The sequence below is a fragment of the Engraulis encrasicolus genome, chromosome 15 (genome assembly GCF_034702125.1).
Source record: "Engraulis encrasicolus isolate BLACKSEA-1 chromosome 15, IST_EnEncr_1.0, whole genome shotgun sequence".
NCBI lineage: Eukaryota > Metazoa > Chordata > Actinopteri > Clupeiformes > Engraulidae > Engraulis > Engraulis encrasicolus.
Genome location: NC_085871.1, coordinates 39894235 through 39918841, shown reverse-complemented (window position 1 = coordinate 39918841; position 24607 = coordinate 39894235). Strand labels below are relative to the sequence as shown.

General features: G+C 39.1%; 1 protein-coding gene and 1 long non-coding RNA gene across 3 annotated transcripts; one reads left to right on the top strand and one right to left on the bottom strand.

Annotated features, from left to right (window-relative positions):
- Positions 1-672: 672 nt before the first annotated feature.
- Positions 673-24396, bottom strand: LOC134464647 (sorting nexin-4-like). The gene is made up of 14 exons (XM_063218038.1): positions 24306-24396; positions 23050-23174; positions 22331-22469; positions 21366-21515; positions 18693-18740; positions 17832-17887; positions 16430-16502; positions 15144-15205; positions 14706-14771; positions 4686-4775; positions 4407-4506; positions 2504-2649; positions 1840-1954; positions 673-970 (listed from the first exon to the last, which is right to left on the bottom strand). The coding sequence occupies exons 1-14, from the start codon at positions 24387-24389 to the stop codon at positions 923-925; spliced, it is 1302 nt and encodes a 433-aa protein (XP_063074108.1). The 5' UTR covers positions 24390-24396; the 3' UTR covers positions 673-922.
- On the top strand, positions 9301-12635 carry LOC134464646 (uncharacterized). 2 transcript variants are annotated; one of them, XR_010037989.1, is made up of 5 exons: positions 9301-9784; positions 10697-10779; positions 11066-11249; positions 11691-11786; positions 12125-12635. It is a non-coding gene; the product is annotated as an uncharacterized LOC134464646 (long non-coding RNA). The 2 variants fall into 2 exon arrangements; XR_010037990.1 differs by lacking the exons at positions 9301-9784; positions 10697-10779 and adding an exon at positions 10830-10881.
- Positions 24397-24607: the final 211 nt, after the last annotated feature.

Sequence of the window (24607 nt, the reverse complement as noted above, 5' to 3'; positions counted from 1 at the left end):
TAAATGAAAGCTGAGAACGATTCAAAGTGTTATCTCTCTCTCTCACACACACAGACACACACACACACACACAGACACACACACACACACACACACACACACACACACAGACACACACACACACACACACTTTGAGGAGATTGTGCACAATAAAAATAATGAGAATGGGAGAAGTCAAACTGCCATTAAATATGTTTTTTGTTATTTTATTCAGAACAGTCTGATTGTTGTACTGCATTTTCAATGAGAAAACAAAATCTAAAAACATATAAATCCGTTTTCTATATATGGATCTTAATATTGCAGCAGAATTCAGCGAGATATGAAACATCAGGTACTTGGATGCGTATTACATGAGCGCCCATAATTGTTTACTGGCATAGAAAATAAATAAGAAAATGGTGGGGGGGAAGATAGGCCTTTAAGGGCCTAGTCCGCACATCGGCTCCGACAGCACTGCGGAGCACTTTCCCTTCCAACACAATTCTGACCCACAAGCCCAATTTCACACGAACATAGCATGATGGAAAGTCAATGGGTGGCTCAGACAAAATAGAACTCATCTCTAATCGTAGCCGCCCATTGACTATCCATGCTATGTTCGCGTGAAATTGGGTTTGGGGGTGTCTCAATTCTGTCAGAAGTGAAAGTGCTCCGCAGTGCTGTCGGAGCCGATGTGCGGAGGCCCTAAGGATCGCAATCTTCGCACAGTTCAGCCACCATGCTGGGGTGCAGTAGTCATGGTAACTCCCTTCTTGTGTTGCTTATTGTTGTTGCCATGGAAATCCATTGTCCAGCTTGTGCCTCCATGACAATGGGCATTCCATGTTCTGTGCAAGTGTTGATATCAGGTCCATCGCATCCCAGACACCTTCCCAGTCCGTAAATATTGTGCTATAAATGTGCAGTATGCTGGCTGGCCTCACATCTTACTGAAACACTCTTTGGCGTTGGTCCACACCTGGATTCCCTGGAAGATTAGAAAAACAAGATGAGAGGGTTGCCAACTCTGCCTTACAAAAAAATACATTTCTAACTCAATCAACCTATTTGCTTGTAAGTAATGGCATCCCTCATTAAGTGTAGCCTACAGGGAAAATGTAATTTTTGCCTGGGAAAATCATGAAAAATCGGGACAGGTGATAACACAATGTCCTGCATTTTTTTCAAGTGTGTATGCGGTGACTGTATACTCTGTTTTTACGTCACTTTGGTTAAAAGTGTCTGCTATGTGATATAATGTAATGTGATGTAATCCTGCTCTTGTAGCAACTGCATAGCATAACTACCGGTAACTCTACTCATCTCTACGTAATCATGGGTACTAACCTGCACTACATTTCACAGGTCCTCCAACATGTTTCTGCTCTCTATCTGTTCTTCATTACTTGTATACTTCTGGCCAGTCATGGGAAAGTGGTTAGGGCATCAGACTTGTAGCCCAAAGGTTGCCGGTTCGACTCCCGACCCGCCAGGTTGGTGGGGGAAGTAATTACGGTAACCAGTGCTCTCCCCCATCCTCCTCCATGACTGAGGTACCCTGAGCATGGTACCGTCCAACCACACTACTCCCTTGGGGCGCCATTGAGGGCTGCCCCCTTGCATGGGTGAGGCATAAATGCAATTTTGTTGTGTGCAGTGTTCACTTGTGTGCTGTGGAGTGCTGTGTCACAATGGGAGTTGGAGTTTCTCAATGGGGCTTTTTTTAATACTATGTACTAACCCCTTAGGCCTACTCTTCACTTGCTTGAATGCCCTCCTTGTGAGTCGCTTTGGTCAAAAGTGTCTGCTAACTGTAATATAATGTAATTTAATGTAATGTGCATGATGACCTCTGACCTTCTTGCACATGCTGATCTGCATGTATGCGTAGTTGATGAGCGCCTCCCGCAGGTCGCGATCCTTCTGCTCCTTAAAGCGCTGCATGTCCTCCCAGCCACTGGATACAATGTCTCTACACATACACAGACGGATGAACACATAGACACACACAGTCACATAGGCGGCACTTGCATCATAGTCGCTGTGTTAATTACCTCCGCGAAGGAGGTTATGTTTTCGTCGCGTTGGATTGTTTGTTTGTCTGTCTGTCTGTCAGCAGGATGACTCAAAGAGTTGTGAACGGGTTTTGTTGAAATTTTGCGGAGTTGTTGGAAATGACAAAAGGAACAAGTGTTAACATTTTTCTTGGTGATCCGGATCACAATCCGCATCCAGGATTTTTTTTTATGATGCTTCACCATTGAGGTATAGGGCAAATTTTGACATTCTAGTTTCTAACTACACATAAACAAGACAGAGAGAATTGACAAAAATAGGATGTGACAAGGACAAAGTCAAATATTCTATCAAACAGCTTCCTTGCACTCTCTGAGTGCATTTCTAGTTCTGGAAAGGAGAGGCTGAAGCATACTGCAGCTTAGTTTTCTTGACTCTGAAGAACGTGTAGCAACATCGAAACGTTAGTCGGGTGTGTGCACAAAATGGGTGTGGGTGTCCTTACTCGCATTCGGAGGTCTTCTCCTTGACGGTGTCGTCTCCCTCTACTATTTGTTCCTCCAGCATCTTGAGTCGCGCCTCCCGCTGCTCCGCCGTCTCCTGGCCAAACAGCTTGGTAGTCATGCCCTTGAAGGAGAACGTACGCACAATCTGGAGAGAGGGAGAGAGAGAGAGAGAGTCAGCTTATATTGTCAGTTTTTTCATATGCACAGGTCATACAAGGAAATTGAAAGACAGAGAGAGACACAGAAAAAGAGAGCGAGAGACAGGAAGAGAGACAGAGAAAGAAAGATTTATGTGTGTGTTGAGAGATAACGTTTTTGTTTGGATTACTATCAGTATAATTATTGGTGTTCTTTTACTGGTTAGTTCATCAGAGCGTTATTGACAAAACCTTCGTATAAAATAGAGAGAGAGTTTCACCTCTTTCATAGGTCATCTATAGTTATATTCCTCAATGAAAGTGTGAACAGAAACTACAACCAGTCAGTGACATCTCAGGATGGAAACGTTTGTTGATTCATAAGAGGGGCAGAGTTCAAATGGAAGTTTACTGAAGGTGTGGTGTTCAAGAATGTCTGACAAAATTCTCTAAAATTGAACAGAGAGACAGTAACATCTCCAGATGAGTTACTGTAAACCATTACACATTCATTTTATAGCTACAATGATTTGGGACAACGTAATAAGTGTGAAAGTTTTAATGTTTATTTTTAAATGTTTACTTCAACTGGCAATAGTGGGATTCATTTGAGACATGTAATTTTTTTCAAAGATTATTTTTTTGCTTTATTTCGGACAGAACAGTGAAGGTTGCCAAGAAGTGAGTGTAGGGAGAGAGATGGGGCATGGTTGGGAAATGACCCAGGCGAATTCAAACCTGTGTCCCCATGGGCATGGGCTTAGTGCACTGCGCACAGCGCCCCCGAAACATGTTATTTGTTCTCACCCCAGTTATGATTTGGGACAACGCAGAAAGTGTGAATGTAATTTTAATGTTAATTTCTAAATGTTAATTTAAGTGTTTTAATTAGGGGTGGGCATAGATTATTTTTTTAAATCTAGATTAATCTCACTGTAATTCTGAAATTAATCCAGATTAATCTAGATTAATCTATATCAAAATGGCTCATTCAGAATAGGCACGCTAGCGAAATAATGCCGGAAAAAACCTTGGGGTTTCTTAAGACAGATGGCGCATTAGACCAGAGCTCATCTTTTTTTTCCAAAATGCATCTCATCTTCAAAAAAATGGTCATGTTGATACTTGGTGATGAAAAAAATCACTGCAATATTTGTAAAGTGTGTCCAATATGTTAGGAAGCATTTACAGTTATAAGATACTGAAATTTCGAAATGAACAGCGCTACAAGTTGTGAGAGATATTGACAGTTTCAGTTCAACAATCTTCAAAATGCACTTATCACACAGAATGTTTTGCAAGTATGGCACAGGCAAGATTTATGGAAGTTGTTTATGTGTTCCATGCAATGCGTGAGGAAATGGCCTATGTCGGGCTGGTGGTACTCACACAATAATGTCTCTCTATGCTTCACCCCAAACAATAATGTCTCTTAAGTCTACCCCTTAATGAAAAAGCACTCAATCAACACCTACCACGGCAGAGAGATTAATGTAAAACACTGTTATTTAGTAGCCTAGGTCTGCTGAAGCAACAAGTGGAGTGGAGAGGAGAAGCGACTGGAGCGCAGTCTGAAAGCAGTGTCAATCAACAAACGCTATGGTGACGTGCATACCCAAACTGCAAACCCATATTTTGAGAATAGATTAACGTGCGATATTTTCTTTATTGCACGATTAGAGCCTCACATTATCGCAGCACGTTAACGCCGATAACTGCCCACCACTAGTTTTAATATATTTGAAATATGTATGCTTGTTCTCACCCCGGTAGCCAGCTCTTCCCGCTGCTGTCTCTTAGATGTGAGGTCCAGAGAAGCCGTCTCCAGCTCGTACTGAGACAGCTCATGCTTACGACACACAGCCCTGGAATAAACACACACACACACACACACAAACACACACACACAAACACACACACACACACACACACACACACACACACAGAGCTTTCCTATTACAGTAAGCCAAGAATAAAGCACAGTGAATCTCTCATATGTTTTATGAAAGTTCAGCCAAGCGAATGTGAAGGGTGTCTAACTTACCTTAGTGCTTCTGCGAAGAAGAGGTACTCTTTGATTTGGTCTGCATAGTGCTCCTCCTCCTCCAGGATGTCATCTATTGAGGCTGCATAGCTGCAATAAATCAATCAATCAATCAATCAATCAATCAATCAATCAATCAATCAATCAATCAATCAATCAATCAAAAATATTTATATAGCACATTATCATACATAAATGTCATTCAATGTGCTTAAGAATAGAGAAAAGAGAAGAAAAAACTATATTCCCAGGTCAAAAAAATGTGTACTTAAGTGTACTTTAAATATATTTAATTTTCTGAAAGTATATTTTAAGTACACTCTACTTATCAAGTACAGTACTTAAGTATGGTATTTAAAAATATACTTATAGTTAAGTGTATTTTAAATATATTTTAAAATAATTTGTATTATTAAAGTTATGTACTTAAATATAGTTTTATCAAATATACTGTTAGTGTATTGTACTTTAAATGTATTTTAAGTATATTTGTATTTTAAAATTAATGTGCTAAGTGTAGTATTGTCAAATATACTATTAGTGTATTATATTTTAAATGTATTTCAAGTATATTTGTATTTTAAAAGTAATGTGCTAAAGTGTAGCATTATAAAGTATACTATCAGTGTATTATACTTTAAGTGTATTTTAAGTATCTTTGCATTTTAAAAGTTATGTACTTAAGTGTAGTATTATAAAGTACACTATTAATGTATTGTATTTAAATGTATTGTAAGTACATTTGTATTTTAAAAGTAATGTGCTAAAGTGTAGTATTGTCAAATATACTATTAGTATATTGTATTTTAAGTCTAATTTAAGTACATTTGTAGTAGTATTATAAAATACACTATTAGTGTATTGTATTTAAATGTATTGTTAGTACAATTGTATTTTAAAAGTCATGTACTTAAGTGTAGTGTTATGAAATACACTATTATTGTATTGTATTTAAATATATTTTAAGTACATTTGTATTTTAAAAGTAATGGGCTTAAGTGTGGTATTGTTAATTATACTAGTAGTATATTCAATTTTAAGTCTATTTAAAGTACATTTGTATTTTAAAAGTAATGTGTTAACGTGTAGTATTATAAAATACACTATTAGTGTATTGTATTTAAATGTATTGTAAATACATTTGTATTTTTAAAGTAATGTGCTAAAGTGTGGTATTGTTAAATATACTATTAGTATATTCTATTTAAATGTATTTTAAGTACATTTGTATTTTAAAAGTAATGTGCTAAAGTGTAGCATTATAAAGTATACTATTAGTGTATTATATTTTAAGTGTATTTTAAGTATCTTTGTATTTTAAAAGTTATGTACTTAAATGTAGTATTATAAAATACACTATTAGTGTATTGTATTTAAATGTATTGTAAGTACATTTGTATTTTTAAAGTAATGTGCTTAAGTGTGGTAGTGTTAAATATACTTTTAGTATATTCAATTTTAAGTCTATTTTAAGTACATTTGTATTTTAAAAGTAATGTGTTAAAGTGTAGTATTATAAAATACACTATTAGTGTATTGTATTTAAATGTATTGTAAATACATTTGTATTTTTAAAGTAATGTGCTAAAGTGTGGTATTGTTAAATATACTATTAGTATATTCTATTTAAAGTCTATTTTAAGTACATTTGTATTTTAAAAGTAATGTGCTAAAGTGTTTTATTAAAAAATACACTATTAGTGTATTGTATTTAAATGTATTGTAAATACATTTGTATTTTTAAAGTAATGTGCTTAAGTGTGGTATTGTTAAATATACTATTAGTATATTATATTTTAAGTCTATTTTAAGTACATTTATATTTTAAAAGTAATGTGTTAAACTGTAGTGTTATAAAATACACTATTAGTGTATTGTATTTAAATGTATTTTAAGTACATTTGTATTTTTAAAGTAATGTGCTAAAGATTGTTTTTAGAAAATACACTATTAGTGTTGTGTATTTAAATGTATTGTAACTATATTTACAAAATAAATAAACTAATTACTGGCCAAAGTACAGTCATTTTCCTAGCAAAAAATGTCTATATCTGGAACATGGACAAGAACCTCAATTTATGATGATGATGAATGACTCCCCTTTTTCCAGCATGAATTTTGGAAATAAACTACAAAAATCATACACAGTACACCATTATAGTAATGTATGGTATTAGAAAATGTACTGCTAGTTTAATGTATTAAACTTTGTTCTTAAAAAATGTACTCAAACATAGTGTTAGAAAATATACATTATCAGTTATATATACCTAAACTTTATTTTACGACCTTTACAAATATGCATATTTTTTTGCATACTTACTATATTGCCTTTTTGACACTAATATTAATTGTCTTTAATGAAATGTACTCACTTATAAAGATTTTATGTTATTTTTCTTGTTGTCTTGAACCACTTCAAGTGTATTTTAAGTGTATTTGTATTTTTAAAGTAATGTGCTTAAGTGTTGTATTTGAAAACATACTGTTAGTGTAGTATATTTTAAGTGTATTTTAAGTGTATTTGTATTTTAAAAGTAATGTGCTAAAGTTTGGTATTAGAAAGAATATTTGAAACGTACTTAAAGTTAAGTATGATTTTAGTATATTAAGTACACTTGTACAAAGTTTGATCTTTAGTACCAAAAAGTCAACTTAAAATGTGTTAAAGCTCTACTTAATTATATTTCAAGTGTATTTAAGTATACTATAAGTTGTCCCAAAATAACATTCTTTAAATACACACTTTTGAAGTATATTTTACATACAAAAATACATACTTATTAAGTATATTAAGTACACTTTTTTCACCTGGGTACTTTTTTAAACCATCATTTTAGTGTATTTTAACCTAGGCTTATTTATTCATTATGCTTTGTAACATTAAATAACCTTCCACCTTCCATTTTGTTAATGTATTTTCATGGTAAAAACACCATATTGAAGAGCACAAACAGATCTTAAAAAGGCATGTAAGGCCTTACCTATTAAACTTTTAAGCACAATACTGAAGTCTGTACTTAAGTTGTGTTATTAGTGTATTAAGTGCACTTTAAGTGTACTTTTTGGTGCACAAATTAAACATGTAAAAGTGTCTTTAATTCGATAAAAGCATACCACTACCAATGATTTCTAAGTATTATAATTAAGTATATAAAAGTATACTTAAAGTGTACTACTCAAGACTATTACTTCAAGAACGTAATTGTGCCTGTCAAAGAACAGGTAGTTGTGGTCTAGCGGTTAGAGTGCAGGTCTGTGGTTCAGTGAATTGTGGGTTCGAATCCTGGTTGAGGCAGTGGTTGTTGTCTGAAGTGAAGGTGAAAGGAAGGTTCATGTGAATGGCTGATGGTTGTGAACAAGACAATGTACAATGGAAATGAGTAACTGGGGATTACATTTATGTTTTTTTCATATACTTTTGAAATATATTTAAAGTGTACTTAAAATAAATATATTTGAAATGTGCTTAAAGTAAAATCTACTTGTAGTATACTTAAAATACATTTAGAGTCAATACACTTAAAAGGTACTTAAAGCGATTTTTGTGAATATATTTGAAATGTACTTAAAGTAAGTATGTTTCTAGTATATTAAGTACACTTGTACAAAGTTTGATTTTAGTACAAAAAAGTCAACTTAAAATGTGATTAAGCTCTACTTAATTATATTTCAAGTGTATTTAAGTATACTATAAGTTGTCCCAAAATAACACAACTTAAGTATGTACTTCTGCAGTATACTATAAAGTACTTTCTCATGACATTGAAATAGATTTCTAATGTACTTAAAATGTGCTTATCCGCATGCTAAAGTTCACATTGAACACATTTTAAAGTGACTTGGTTAGTATACTTATAATGTACTTAAAGTTAAATATATTTTTAGTATATTAAGTACACTTGTACAAAGTTTGATTTTAGTACAAAAAAGTCAACTTAAAATGTGATTAAGCTCTACTTAATTATATTTCAAGTGTATTTAAGTATACTATAAGTTGTCCCAAAATAACACAACTTAAGTATGTACTTCTGCAGTATACTATAAAGTACTTTCTCATGACGTTAAAATAGATTTCTAATGTACTTAAAATGCACTTATCCACATGCTAAAGTTCACATTAAACACATTTTAAAGTGATTTGGTTAGTATACTTATAATGTACTTAAAATTAAGTATGTTTTTAGTATACTAAGTACACTTGTACAAAGTTTGATTTTAGTACAAAAAAGTCAACTTAAAATGTGATTAAGCTCTGCTTAATTATATTTCAAGTGTATTTAAGTATACTATAAGTTGTCCCAAAATAACACAACTTAAGTATGTACTTCTGCAGTATACTATAAAGTACTTTCTCATGACGTTAAAATAGATTTCTAATGTACTTAAAATGCACTTATCCGCATGCTAAAGTAAACATTAAACACATTTTAAAGTGACTTGGTTAGTATACTTATAATGTACTTAAAGTTAAATATATTTTTAGTATATTAAGTACACTTATACAAAGTTTAATTTTAGTACAAAAAAGTAAACTTAAAATGTGTTTAAGCTCTACTTAATTCACAGACTTCTATTATAACTAGACTGCGGATGTTCGATGTGTTGTGAAGCAACGGCTGGGGGCGGGACATGGGACGATTTTTGGGCGGAAGAAGGAAGTAGAGCGCCTTTTCCCATTATTCTCAATGGTGGGCTTGAAGCCATATACCTCCTTGCCAATTCTTGCCAAGTCGGCTCTGTTTCGTTCCTACGATAGTTTCCCCTCCCTTCCAAACAGCCCAGATATTTTTTTCAGGCTGACCCTGTATTTAAGAGAGCTATTAAAATAGTTTAAATGACCAATGAGCATGGCTATTTGGGTTGATTGGCAGTTGACATTCTTTAGAATTATTGTTTTGATTGACAGGCAGGCCGTCGTCAAGGCGAAGGACGACTCTCGCGCCGTCTCCAGGGGAAGCTCCCTCCCTGCTGCATTACTTTCAACAGCTTCATCACTGCCATGGGTTATTTAATTTTGGTACACTTTCCCCACAAATATGCGTTGTTGTACTTTTGGATGTACTTCTCCGTATTCTGTAAGGACCTCTGCAGTTTTGGTAAGTAAAATAAAAACATGTATTATACGTGGCTGATTGACCAAAATGACTGAGCTTTGTTAAACAAACACGTACGACAATGCTAGCTTGTTATTAGCCCAAGGCAGCATGCTGATCTTTCAGTGTTTGATGATCTGTCGGCTTGTCAAGTAACTTAATTATAATTTGAATGCCATTGCTTTTGGAAGCAAAATGTGTCTGTTTGGCGTGCAGGTGTAAGGATTCCCTCCTTCCGTAGCCAAGTCCTTACATCAAGATGCTGTAAACATTTCACTACCATTCTGGCACTATGCTGGCCAGTGGCCACATCGGAAAAGCAACGTAGTCTAGCTGTGTTCCTCCGTGAACTGTTAAATATTGTTCGTTTCTGTATTGCCAAATTTCCAAGTTGCTAGTTGGTGATGAAATGATGGTCATTGGTAGGCCTACGTTCGTTATCAGTATGTTAAATCTTAAATGTGACCTGGTGGCATTATTGCGTGAATGCTTTGCACACTTAATGAATAAGGTCCTCAAGTGTGTAGAGTTTCGCTGAGTTCGTTGTTTATTTACATTTTCCTCAGCATAACTGTACAGCTGACACCGCTGCCTTCTGTATCATAACAAAGCCTGTCACTTCCACGTTTCGTTCTTTTTATGTGACCGAAGTCACTGGCTACTGCACCAGAGAGGGCCTCTGCACTCATTGCTGGTCCTATGATGCCATCTATTGGCGATAACGTGCAACAGCATAATTAAACTAAAAGACAACTTCTGACAGGACAACAAAAAGACAGGGAATGAGAATAAGGGAATAACAAAAAGACAAAAATGGGGGGTCCACTACACTTGCATACAAACTGATTGTGATGCTGTCACTCATTTTCTAGTCTATATCTTGGACTGAAAAAGGATTACATTATTATGTTTCAGGTGTTTTGCCCCTGCGGTTGTGAGGAGGATGCTGTGTAGGTGGCAGCGTGAACGTGTCACACAGACATTGGCTAAACTACTCGGTAGGTATAAGGAAATAAAAGAAACCACCCCCTCAACCCTGTTCTGTAGCCAAACAACAAACCACACTTCACCTGGAAAACAGAGCCAGGACTCACTGTCAGGTAAGTAAGTTTAAAATCCCTAATATAATATAAAGTATGCTCCTGAGTTAAGACCAGAGACCTTCCAATGTAAAGCTAACACCATCATCTCCTTACTCTGCATGTGTTTATATATTAGTAATAAAATAGTAATGAAATATATGTTGTTCTCATCACCCTTCGTTTGTCATCATTTTCTTTACAGATGTCTGCAAATGTACAGTAGGCTACACGCCAGCAGGTCTCACCATAGTCAGCATCATCAAGGATTGTCACTCCGACCTGAGAAGAGGCCCCATAGAGACACGGACAAGGACCAGCCACTGTTGCCAGTGCACAACTGAGGACCCGACCAGCCTGCTGCCATCTATGATACTATATAGTACCCGGTATGTAACATTACACTACACTCAGCCAATGCTTTCATCCAAAGTGACTTTCACTTATTTTTACATGTGCCTCCCAATTTGAAGGGACAAAAAGTAATTGGACTGGATAAAAGTATACATCAAGCGTAGTAAACTCTCAGCGTTTGTCAGTAGCCACTATCTTCAATAATTACAAGGGTACCAATTCTATTGACAGATATGCATGCCCACACCATGAAACTACCACCCCATGATTTTCACTGATTAGGTAGCATGCTTTGAAACACGAGCAGCCCATCTCCTTATCTATTGTGTTTTCTTCCCATGAACCTGACACTAATACAAGTTCAGCTACTTAATGTTGAGGTAAATAATGTAAACGACATAAGTATGTTAAGTTGTTGGTGTACCAAACAGTGACGTATTCTCATCACACTTCATATGCCATTATTTTATTTACAGCGGAGCGGTCTGAAGACGTGGAGTACACTGCAGCAGGTATCACATGACCAAGGACTTGGACAACGTCTCTGCTTACATCTATAGTGTATTACACAAGTGAGTGTACACCCCCATATTTCTGCAGATGTAATGGGACAATAAAGACATTTGAAAACTGAAAATGAAGTCTGCACTTCAAGCTCATCACATTAAATAAGTAAAACAGGAGCTTGGTGAGCAGACTTAATTTTCAGTTGTCATTTGACTTTGTTAGTCCTGCACCCAAAACTTTTTTGAGAAGGATGTTCATGGGTTTTTCCTTTTTAAACAAATGTAGACATTTTTACTACACTGAAATGTTATAGTTACTCTATATATACACCAGTGATATGCTTCAATTATGTTCATGTTACATTAATTATTTAAAAAAAATAGATTTGTATTTATCGTTACAGCTGAAGATGTACAGTACGCTGCTGCCTGCATCCTGCCACCACAGAGGATCCGATATGCAGAACCAGCTTCAAAAACCATTGCAATTATGAAACACAGTTAATAAATGCTTATATACAGCAGCCCACACATTTTGTTTAATTTGTAATATTGGTTAACACACTATTGTTACAACTGTTTAGATCGGTGTTTCCCAACCAGGGGTACATGTACCACTAGGGGTACGTGAACACAATGCAGGTGGTACATGCATTGGCAGGTATCAATAAAAAGAAATGTATGGAGCATAATCATATTGGGATAGAGGAAGATATACAGTAGACTAGAGCATGAGGGAGGGGGTACTCATGGTATGACAAAAATGCTTAGGGGGTACTTGAGACAAAAAAAAGTTGGGAGACACTGTGTGATTGAAGTAATGCATTTCTTACAAGCTTGGGGAAGAATGTCCACTCCATGATTTGCAAGTTTAAAAAGCAGAACATAAGGGTGAATATTTCATTTTAATCTTGATGTCAAGCATACAAAACACCCAGATGTTTAGTCATAGCCTACTGTAGGCCAGCTATGTTTTACTAACTGAAAGGTGTTAACTTTGTTTGTTTACCATACCGTCTACTTCTAAGAGTGATCTAAGAAAGAGAAGCTTTGTATTCTGAATCTTTTCAAAAACTGGGGGGATCAGCAAAAAAATGGTCATGATGACTGCTCGACACGGCAATCTTCATCTTCAATCTTCCGGATGACAGCTTGGCGTCGAGGAGCCTTTCTTCAGCGTCCATGGTTTGTCTGTCAAACGGAAAGGTTTTGCATGTCATTTGATGCCCAAACATTCAAAGTTATTTACAAATGTCCGTAGAGGATTAACTTGGTGTGGCAGGCACTAAACAAACACTATTTTACGATGTACAACATGAAAATTGGAGCATTCTGAGCTCATACAAATGCAATGTTGATTCTGAGTATTGCTGACATGGATTATGTTTTGCCAAACGGTACGCCGACTCCAAAGACATTTTCACATTGCATTTTCTGTGTACAGCTCTGTTTGTAGCCTAACTTCCCATTTATCTTTAATTGCGCCTACATTACAACGTGGTGAAGTAATTTATAGTAAGCTAGGTCTTACGCCATTCGGCTGGCTCACGTTAGATGCTAAACTAAAATTATTATGGTCATCATAACAAGCTCTTCAAGGTTTCGTTATCCCAAAGTATCATTTTATTAATAGCATGGTATATTTGCCATACTTACCGATCACCAGTTCCATTTGAACTTGTGTTGCTGTTTTTATGACAATCAAGGGTTTCTGTGTCGACCAGTTCCACAGCTGAAAACTGGGTTCAATATTTCTGCTGGGGACGCCATGTCATATTCGCGTGGGAGGGGCGGGACATGTCTTGAAGTGTCTGTTTGTGGATTGGCCGGCGATGTCGACCTATCAGCAATGTAGCTCAACGTTGTCAAGGTGATTATTATATTTCCGCATTTTTGGGGCGGAAGTAAATCAGCCGCGGTTGCTTCAAAACCGTTGAATGGAGTTCTATCGAACTCCGCAGTCCAGTTATACTATACAAGTCAGTGAGTTAATTATATTTCAAGTACATTTAAGTATACTATAAGTTGTCCCAAAATAACATTCTTTAAATACACACTTTTGAAGTACACTTTAAATACAATAAAACGTACTTATTAAGTATATATTAAGTACACTTTTTTTTTACTTGGGTTGTGTTATAGATAGTGTGTAATTAATTAAACATCACCAAGGGCAGATGAGAATAAAGCTGTTTTTAACTTCCTTTTAAAACAAGATACTGTTGGGGCAGTTCTAATTTGGACAGGGATGTCTTAACACAAGGATGTGGAGGAATTGTGAAATGAAAGTTGGGAACCTGGGAAACTCCCATTGTCATTTTGACATAGCACTCCAGACCACACAGTGCTCACTGCACACAACAAAATTGCATTTATGCCTCACCCATTTCAAGGGGGCAGCCCCAAATGGCGCCTCCAAGGGAGCGGTGTAGCTGGATAATATCATGCTCAGGGTACCTCAGTCATGGAGGAGGATGGGGGAGAGCACTGGTTAATTACTTCCGCCACCAACCTGGCAGGTTGGGAGTTGAACTGGCAATCCCTGGGCAACAAGTCTGACGCCCTAACCGCTTACCCATGACTGCCCAGAATTGCTATAAAACTTAAAGTACGTATTGTCTTGTCTTGTTATGTCCTGTTTTGTCAAGTCTTGTTTAATGTCTGTGAGAATAACTGGAGCCACGCCAAAGACAATTTTCTGTTTCATGCATAAAAGACAATAAAGTTTTATCTCATCTTAAATAATTTTCCTCTTGGTTTCCCTACAAGTTGGAAGCAGAGTTGTTTCTCATTCAAATGCCCCCCCTCATCAAAAGTTACTACAGTACATGATTAACACGATTAACAGTCCATGCAGGTAAAAGCATTTTCAAGCTAAACTCAATTTTGACAAAATGTTGTTACTGCACTTTACTTTTGTAAAGCAGTATTATTTGGGATTGAAAGAACTATTTGGGCAAATACAGAGTCTGTGTGGATACTCACGCATCCATGTGGTGGCCTGCACTCTGAAGACCGTCTCCCATCTCCTTTTCTATTGCACTCCACTCACTAGAGAGAACACACACACACACACACACACACACACACACACACACACACACACACACACACACACACACACACACACACACACACACACACACACACACACACACACACACACACACACACACACGCATACATGCAAATACAGGATGGGAATAAAATGTTACAAGACTTGATGTGGAGACTTGTTGTGGAGTGATTTCTATAAAACTGATATCAATCTGTAAAAGCCATTGCCAATGCACTCCATTCACTAGGAACACACACACAGGCACGCACACACGCATACAAATATAGATCATGAATAAAATGTTACAAGACTTGTTCTACTGTTGTTGTGGAGTAATTGTATGTGCTCTATTAGACATTCATTACCTGAAAACTCGTCCATAGTTTCCATGTACTTTATAAACTCCATATAATCGATCAGCAACTCTCTGTTAGAGAAAAAAGACAACAGCATAAGTCGAAAAAATATATATAATATACAGTGTCCTGTAAAGCCTCCCAATGCATCATTTCAAAATCACTAGGATGTTTGGTGATTGGTGGAATGGCATGGAATACTATTGAAGGGAAACCAAAAAGGTTGGCGTCTGCGCCTTAACTTAAACCGTGTGTTGCTTGGTGCAACTGCTCACCAAAAATAGCGATACAAGCAAAACTAAAACTGTGTATTGCAGCCGAAAAATAAAGAAAAAAAGAAGTCACAATATCAAAACTGGAGCTAAAACTGTACAGACTTTGTCGTCTGACTTCTTTTGTTATTTTTCGGCTACAATACACAGTGTATTCCTTGGTGCGACTGCTCACCAAAAACAGCGATACTAACTAAACTAAAACTAAAACTGTATATTGTAGCCAAAAAATAACAAAAGAAGTCAGAGGCCGAAACTGGAGCTACGACTGTAGCTCAAGTTTTGTCATCCGACTTCTTTTATTTTTTGGCTGCAAAACGCAGTATTAAGCCTCATCTTTTTTTGACGTTATTAGTATCACTGTTTTTCGTGAGCTTTTTGGTTTCCCTTTTTGACATGGAATACTGTTGGCAGCCTGATGTAGTTTACTGAGCCTAATGCGGTTCACCTGCCTGAGGCAGATAGACAGGCAGAAGGGAAGTGGAGCAGGTCTCTGTGGTGTGTGTGTGTGTGTGTGTGCGAGCGTGCGTGCGTGCGTGCGTGTGTGTGTGTGGGGGGGGTGTATCATTGAGAGTATATATAACTCTCAATGATGTGTATGCATGAGTCTTTATGCATGTGTGTCGTCTGTGTGCGTGTGCGTGTGTCTGTGTGCGTGTTTGTGTGTCCGTATGCATGTGTGTGTGTGTGTGCGTGTGATTCTTAGATTGAGAATCTGTGCTATATGTGAGAATTTGAGGTTTGAGTTTGCATTTCAAAATTTCTAAATGTCCTGGAGTGGTGTGTGTGTGTGTGTGTGTGTGTGTGTGTGTGTGTGTGTGTGCGTGCAAGCGCGTGTGTGTGTGTGTGTGGGTGTGTGTGTGTGTGTGTGTGTGTGTGTTTGTGTGTGTGTGTGTTATGTGTAAGTGTGTGTGTGTGTGTGTGTGTGTGTGTGTGTGTGTGCGTGTGCGTGTGCGTGTGTGTGTGTGTCTGCGTGTGCATGTGCGTGTGCGTGTGCATGTGCGTGTGTGTGTGTTGGCTTACAGCGCGTGCTCTGAGTAGTTGAGAGGTGATGGACTGCAATTCATCACTGTAGTGCTTCATCTCCATAAAACGTCTGCAACACACAACAGCAGACATAATACAGTAAACTACATTATATACAGACAGGATTTCACAATAACGAAGGGAACTCAGAACAGAGAGATTATACAGTATGTCTAACATAACTTGTGATAATACAGTATATTCACTTGACGTTACCAAAAAAGTTACATATTTAAATATAAATGTATTTGTTTATAAAAACATGTTTTTAAGGTTCACTGTGTAATAATATTTGTATTATTCAATATTCAGTATGACTGGGAACATTGCACTTTTCATACATGAAAAAGGGACATTTTAGCTGGAACAAACGTAGTGTTATTTGGTCATATTAGTAAATGTTTATTCATTATTTAGTAAATATTCATGAAAAGTTGAAATTTGGCAGTAGACAGCACACTCTGGCCACCATCCTACACATATAATTTTCATCATCTGTAGAGTAGACTTTGTTTTCTGTTTGATATTGGGTATTACAGCATATAGGATCACTTATAACAGTAAGAAAACACTGTTTCAAATATCCCCTTTCTACGGCATATTACTGTCACTGAGGAAACAAAAGATAACCCATAACAAAAGTGCACTGGAGCGTAAAGTCATCTTCCCTAGGCATTGAGGTCAGCTTTTGTGGTCTGAGGCATAAGAGGCTTGTTTGACAGTATCTGACTGGTTTGAGGCTGCATGAAGAGAGACCAGAATGTAATCTCCTTCAAAGGTCAGCTTAGCACATGGGATGGTACAGTGAGTTATGGTGATGTTGTCCATATGAAAAATGTCACCTGTATTAAGTTCATTATGTCTAACTGATTAACTTAAACACTTAGGATTTTCTTTTGCCTTAAAACATGTAAAAGTTTTTATCTTTAACCTGACATGTTTCGACGGTGTTCCTTCAGTCTTCATCACAGGGTCACTGTGATGTTGATGAAAACAGCTGATGTTGTTGTGGAGGTGTGACCTCCCTGTCAATAATGACAGGTTGGTCACACCTCCTGCTGTTAGAGTTGTCCTCTTAGTAACACCGTTGTGTCAGGTAAAAGATAAAAACTTTTACATATCTTAAGGCAAAAGAAACCACTAAGTGTTTAAGAAAAATGTCACCATTTCAAAAAGATGTTTAGTGTGTGTGCAGAAGCAATGTGTGTATGTGTGGATATACGTATATGCATGCAAGAGTAATGCAAGCTTCCCTTGTTTGCAAAACCACACAGCTGATATCTAGAGATGCACGTTCCTTCTGTTCTGTCGTGTTTTCAGTTCCTGTCTGTGCTGTGGGGTTAGTAGCTCGAGAGCAAGAAAGAGTAGAGAGAGTTTAGCGTAGCTAGCAAGCACCTACTTGTCTGGATTCTTCACCCTGAAGGTTGCGTTCAGTGCTCTGATGCGAGAGTCAGCCTGCAAAAACAAACAACAAAAAATGATATGAAATATAATAATTCTAAAACAATTATACAAAATGACCAAATACTTTGTACTAAGACACAAATTCTGTCGCACATAAACACCAAATTAAGTAACCAAATCCTGTCCCCGTCTCACACATAAGCATTAGATTCCGTCGCAGTGAAACCAAATCACAAGAGTGAAATCCAGAAGTCTGATGTTCAACTACTATGTATATTTCAGAAAACAAGTAAAGCGAAATCACGGCAAAGTGCTCCTCCTGTGGCCCTACCTTGGCGCTAATGGTTGGGCACTCACATAGTTTTACTACGGCCCGGGTCCTTTACTTTCTTCCTGTCCCCATCTCAAGTATAAGCATTAGATTCTGTCGCAGTGAAACCAAATCACAAGAGTGAAATCCAGAAGTCTGATGTTCAACTACTATGTATATTTCAGGAAACAAGTAAAGCGAAATCACGGCAAAGTGCTCCTCCTGTGGCCCTACCTTGGCGCTAATGGTTGGGCACTCACATAGTTTTACTCCGGCCCGGGTCCTTTGATGACCCTTCCCCATCTCTCTCTCCCCACTCACTTCCTGTCCAACTCTTCACTGCACTATCGCAAAATAAAGGCCAAAAATGCCACCAAACATTTTTTTTAAAGTGCTCCACCCACTTTGTCAGCAAACCTAGGAAGGTGGGTCAACCATGCCGCTTGGGAAATGTTAATTGTTATGCTCTTGGTCAGACCAAGTTTCGAAGAGATTTGACAGTCAATGATAATCAGGCTAGTGGTGCTCTTCCTGTGTGGTATTTACCTTGGCCTGGAATCCAGTATCATACACCACCTCCTTCCATCCCCGCTCCTGCACATGACAAAGACAAGAACATCAGTTGAAGGTGAAGACTGTGCACATCCCAGGAAAAGGTGCAGGACAAAGGCTGACTGTAGTTTCGGAGTGAGAGGTCCGCACACCTCAAATACTTTTCGTGTTCTTTTCTTATTTCAATGACAATAACAGAACAGAAAAGGGATTTTAAGTGTGCGGAACTCTCACTCCAAAACTAAAGCCAAGAACATCACAACATCATTGATTTGCAGAATGTAATGTGCTCTGGGAATTATGGTAAACACCAAACACAAATGAATGAATGAAGCGAAGGACAGCACTCTTCAGATTTCTTCTTTGTTTATTCACCCACAAACGTTTCGGGCAGAGCCCTAATTTATGTTTTTTTGTGGGATTCAGCACCCAGTTAGGAAATGTTAAATTATCCTATTTAGGAGAGAGTGTGAGCGCGTCTTCTCCACTTTTCAAACACAGACACAGGAGGCAGGCATGAACGGCGACGCCCCCCTTATGGTATTTTCCACTGGACAACTCGCTGAAAATGTTTATATACGAGTTGCCAAGACTGTATAATATCTCCTTCCACTCAAGACCGCATGAAAGAGTGAATATTGATACAGAGCTTGCCATACAGTAGTGCCCAGTGCCCAACCTAATCCTGAACATGAAGCTACACATTTAACCAGAGCCTCAAAAGATGCACTGTGCCACCAATGTAATAGTTGCTGAGTAGACTTCACTACCATAGCATTACTTTGCTACAGCATTACACAGGGACTTATTTTTCTAATTCATTGCACTCTTTTTTTCCCCAATAGCTCATTGCAGTCTCTTACTAATGGGCCCGTTGACCGGCCTACTTACACTTGGTCATCATTACCATTTGGTGACAGTAAGGTTATAACAGAAGCTTTGCGTGAAGGGGTTAATGATATTGATCACAACCCTCTAGGCTACAGACCACAAATCATGGCAGAGCAAAAAACATCGACTCAATATACTATGCAGGACGTGGTGTCAGATTTCCTTACGATTTGGGGAAGCAAAGCCACAAATGATCAGCAGCCAAAAAGTTGAATTAGCCATGGGAGAGGAAAGAGGAAGTTAAATTGTGAAAAAAAAACGCAGATCACAAGATATAGGCCACATAATTCTGCTACGCTCGGCCATGGTCTCGGCTGATCTGTTATGTGGGTTGTATGTATGCATGTGTGTCTGTATATAGGCCTGCTGTGTCCTCTGTTTTTGTCAGTTGTGCAATAGTCTTGTTATGTGATGTTATGTGTATGTCCTGTCTTAAACGAGTGTTGCTCAGGGACGCAAAATGAATTTCAGTGCAAACTGACAGTAAAGTACAACCATATCGTATCATAGCATGTGATAGTCACAGCTTTGTTTCTAACATTTCCAACTTTTTTGGTAATTTAACTTTTGTGTGTTATAATGCCATTACAAGGCAAGGCCCTTGTTATAAATTTGCTGTGACCAGAATGGCAATGACCAAGTCGTTACTCTGTGTAATGTCATAGTAGTATACGTATACTATGATAGTTTTTTTCAGTCATTAGGTATACATTGCACTTAGAGAAATTGAAATAACATATAATTCTATTGCATCATTCAGTATACAGTATTATGCATCAGCAGTACATATGTGAGTGGAGGTACAAAACGTACACCAGAAAAGGAGGTGCTGGCAACCAGTAAAACACTTGAAAGAAGAGAGAAGTGCCGCACACTCCGTCCCGAGTTGCCTGGATGGTCTTTTAATGTGACAACGTTTCGGCCTCCGTCAGCCTTCCTCAGGTCACGTATGCGAAACGTCACATTAAAAGATCATGTCTGCAACTCGGGAGTGTGCGGCACTTCTCTCTTCATTCAAGCAGCAGTACATATACAGTAGTGGTGTCAACAACAATCAATTCCGCGATGCAATGCAATGCGGGGCATGGGCGATCCAATTCAATGCGGCAAGTTCCAGATTCGATGCGGCAATTTTTTCAAGTTTCAATTACTTCCGTTGATATTTCGGGAGCAAATGAATGTTAAATTAAATAAAAGAACTTCAAAGCATTGAAAACTGCAAGACTGATACAGAAAACAGCCAATAAATCGTTGCTCAGTATCTGACTACTTGTATTGCCTCATCATGACTGATGAAACATTTGCTTTGCTCTCAGTAGTAAAAAGTGAAAGCGTGAAAGCCCATTGGGAAACTCCAACTCCCATTGTCATTGTGACACAGCACTCCACAGCACAAAAGTGAACACTGCACACAACGAAATTGCATTTATGCCTCACCCGTGCAAGGGGGCGGCCCTCAGTGGCGCCCCATGGGGAGCAGTGCGGTGGGACGGTACCATGCTCAGGGTACCTCAGTCATGGAGGAGGATGGGGGAGAGCACTGGTTGATTACTCCCCCTACCAACATGGCGGGTCGGGAGTCGAACCGCCAACCTCTGGGATGCAAGTCTGACGCCCTAACCGCTCACCCATGACTGCCCAGTAGAAATGTAATGCATTGCAATGCATTGTAGAATTGAATCGGATCGGATCGAATCGAATCGAATCGTATCGTGAGGGCAAGGCCAATGCACACCACTAATATACAGTACCACTGATGTACACGTAGTGCATTACCTTAGTGAGGAAGTGATAGAGGATGGCGTCGTTGGACATCACTGGATGGGAGGCCACTCGTAACAGGAAGTTCTCCAGCCCCACCCTACGCCGCTCCACAAAGTCTGGGTCCATGTTGTCAGCAGACAGCTTATGCCACACAAACTCAGCCTGCGAGACACACACACACACACACACACACACACACACACACACACACATACACACACACACATACATTTAGCATACGCTTTTGACCAAAGCGACTTACAAGGAGGACACTCAAGTAAGTACAGAGTAAGGGACCTTCATCCACACCCTAAATACAAACACACACATTTGTACACATGCACACACACACACACACACACACACACACACACACACACACACACACACACACACACACACACACACACACACACACACACACACACACGCCCACACACAGCGGAACAGACACTCACCCTCTTCTCGGGGAGCAGTGGCACCACGATGTAATGCCGTGTCCAGACCAAGAGTGAACTACGCTGCCTGGTGGCGTGGGTAGCAGAAGAAGTTTCGCCTTGAATTCACTGTATTCGCTCCAGACACAGCATTGACATTTTTGATTCAGCTAATCACATAACGGCTCTGGCTTGACAGCCTGGGACATTCGGAGATATGAACGTTCCGATTAGTTTTCGCCGAACAGCGTCAGAGCGAATTCGCCTACGATTAGATTTAGTTTAATCGCCAACATTCGCTCTGGTCGCTCAAGTAGCTTCGCTCCTGGCGAATTCGCTTTGGTAGCGCAAGTCGCGTGCCCTCCATAGAGAAATAATGACTTCCGTCGCTTCGTTCGCTCCGTTCGCTCTTGGTCTATACACGGCATAAGGGTAGGTGACGATCAGGTAGTACAAACACAGACGCGCATACACACACACACACACAAGCACACACACCTACACAGACAGACAGACACACACACACACACGCACACTCACCCTCTTCTCTGGCAGGGGTGGCACCACGATGTAGGGGTAGGTGACGATCAGGTAGTTCCTCAGCAGCTCAAACTCGCTGTAGCGCCTCCAGAGGGCATCTGGAGCAACACTCTGGCCCCCATTCACCGCAGCCGAGGGCCTAAAGCATCACACACACACACACATTAGACACATAAACACATATGACACACACACACACACACACATTAGACACATACACACACACTCTTTGCATTACTACAGCATGACTGTAGCGCCTCCACAGGGCATCCGGAGCAACACTCTGACCCCCATTCACCGCAGCTGAGGGCCTACAGCATCACACACACACACACACACACACACACACACATTAGACACAGAAACAGACACACACACACACACACACACACACACACACACACACACATTAGACACAGAAACACACACACACACACACACACACACACACACACACACACACACACACACACACACACACACACACACACACACACACACAGTATAACACACACACACACACATTAGGGACACACACTCTTTGCATTACTACAGCATGACTGTAACGCCTCCACAGGGCATCCGGAGCAACACTCTGGCCCCCATTCACCGGCCCCCATTCACCGCAGCTGAGGGCCTAAAGCAACACACACACACATTAGGCACAGACAGACACACATACACACACACACTTAATTTGCGAAAGACTTCTGATTTACCGGGTCTCTATGAGATAGACTGTGTATGTCTCTTGCATGTTGACAGCCTTCTTGCCCGTCCTCTTCTCCGCCTCGGCCACAGTGATCTCCATCCTCCTCAGCAGGGTACCACTCTCATCCGACATCTGTATCCAATAATAAAGACCATTCATGAAGCAGAACTTTGTAATCAAGTCAAGTCACATCAAGTCAGCTTTTATTGTCACTTTCTTCATTATGCACAAGTCATACAAGGAAAATGAAATTACATTTTCTCTCTATACCATGCCAGGACATAGACATACACAGGGTGCGATTTGTAGGGGGGGATGGGGGGAATTGTCCCCCGTTCTGGTCTTTATACCGTCACTTTTCCTACATGATTTTAATCACAGTTCAATGTAATTCCATTGATTTTGCTTAAACTCTCAAACTCATCCCACCTTCTGGTTTTCAGACAAATCGCATCCTGGGCATACACAAGACGGACATTTTACAGACTGACATAAAGTGCAAGATAGGACAGGTAACAGTGATGGACTGGTAACAACAAGTGATCAATAATAAATACAGTAGCCTACAAATGAACATTTAACATTCAACATTGAACTTGTTTACAGAAAATAAGATAAATATAGAATGTAGACATTACAATAATAAAAAATGATAACAGTGACAGTAGCAATAGTAATAATAACAATAGCTGTATTAAGTAGTAGATTTGTAGCAGCATTGTAAGCAGCATGTTGTAATCATCAATTGCCCAGTGGAATAACATTGTGACTGTTTCCGAGTCTGGGAATGGTTAAACGGCCTGAGTGTCCACAGAGAACCATATAGGACCATTAAGGCTTGCAACGTCTCCACGTTCGCGCAATGTCGCGCATCGGTGAACTCCATGTTTACGAACTAGATAACATGTAGCCTACTACAAATGAGACGACGGGGCCAATACCCTACAGGGCATACATGGAGATTTAACAGATGTAGGCAACATAATCTCTACCGTTGTCTGCGATATATTATTTGCGAGGTCGTCGTTGTTGTTGTTTTTATAAGCAGACTCGGTGAGAACAAACATTCGGAAAAAACACTTTTGTCAATGACATGTAGCTTTTGCCCAGCGCACAACTAGTGTGTAGCACTACCATTTGTCTCTGCCCCTTCGTCACACCAGCGGTGCACCATGCACCATCACGGACCAGGGAAAAAATAGCAGACATATGACAGCGCAATTCGACACTACCAGAGTGTCGAAGTGAATGGTTTTCTTTTACCGAGCTGATAACGTTTTTCTCCTTTGCGTCGCTCGAGTTCGGTGTGTCCGTTTCCGCAGCATCCTCTCGTTCTGCATCCGCCATCCCTCTTCGCCACTACAGGACAGGCACCAGAGCACTGACGCATGCGTAAACGCGCCCTGGTGTTTTAGATGCGTAATGGGTATGACGATTATGGTTCCAGCATCCATCCAGCGATAGGAGCTTACTGACAGGTGTTTGGATGGGTGTTCACTATACGACCAATCTCTCTCTCTCTCTCTCTCTCTCTCTCTCTCTCTCTCTCTCTCTCTCTCTCTCTC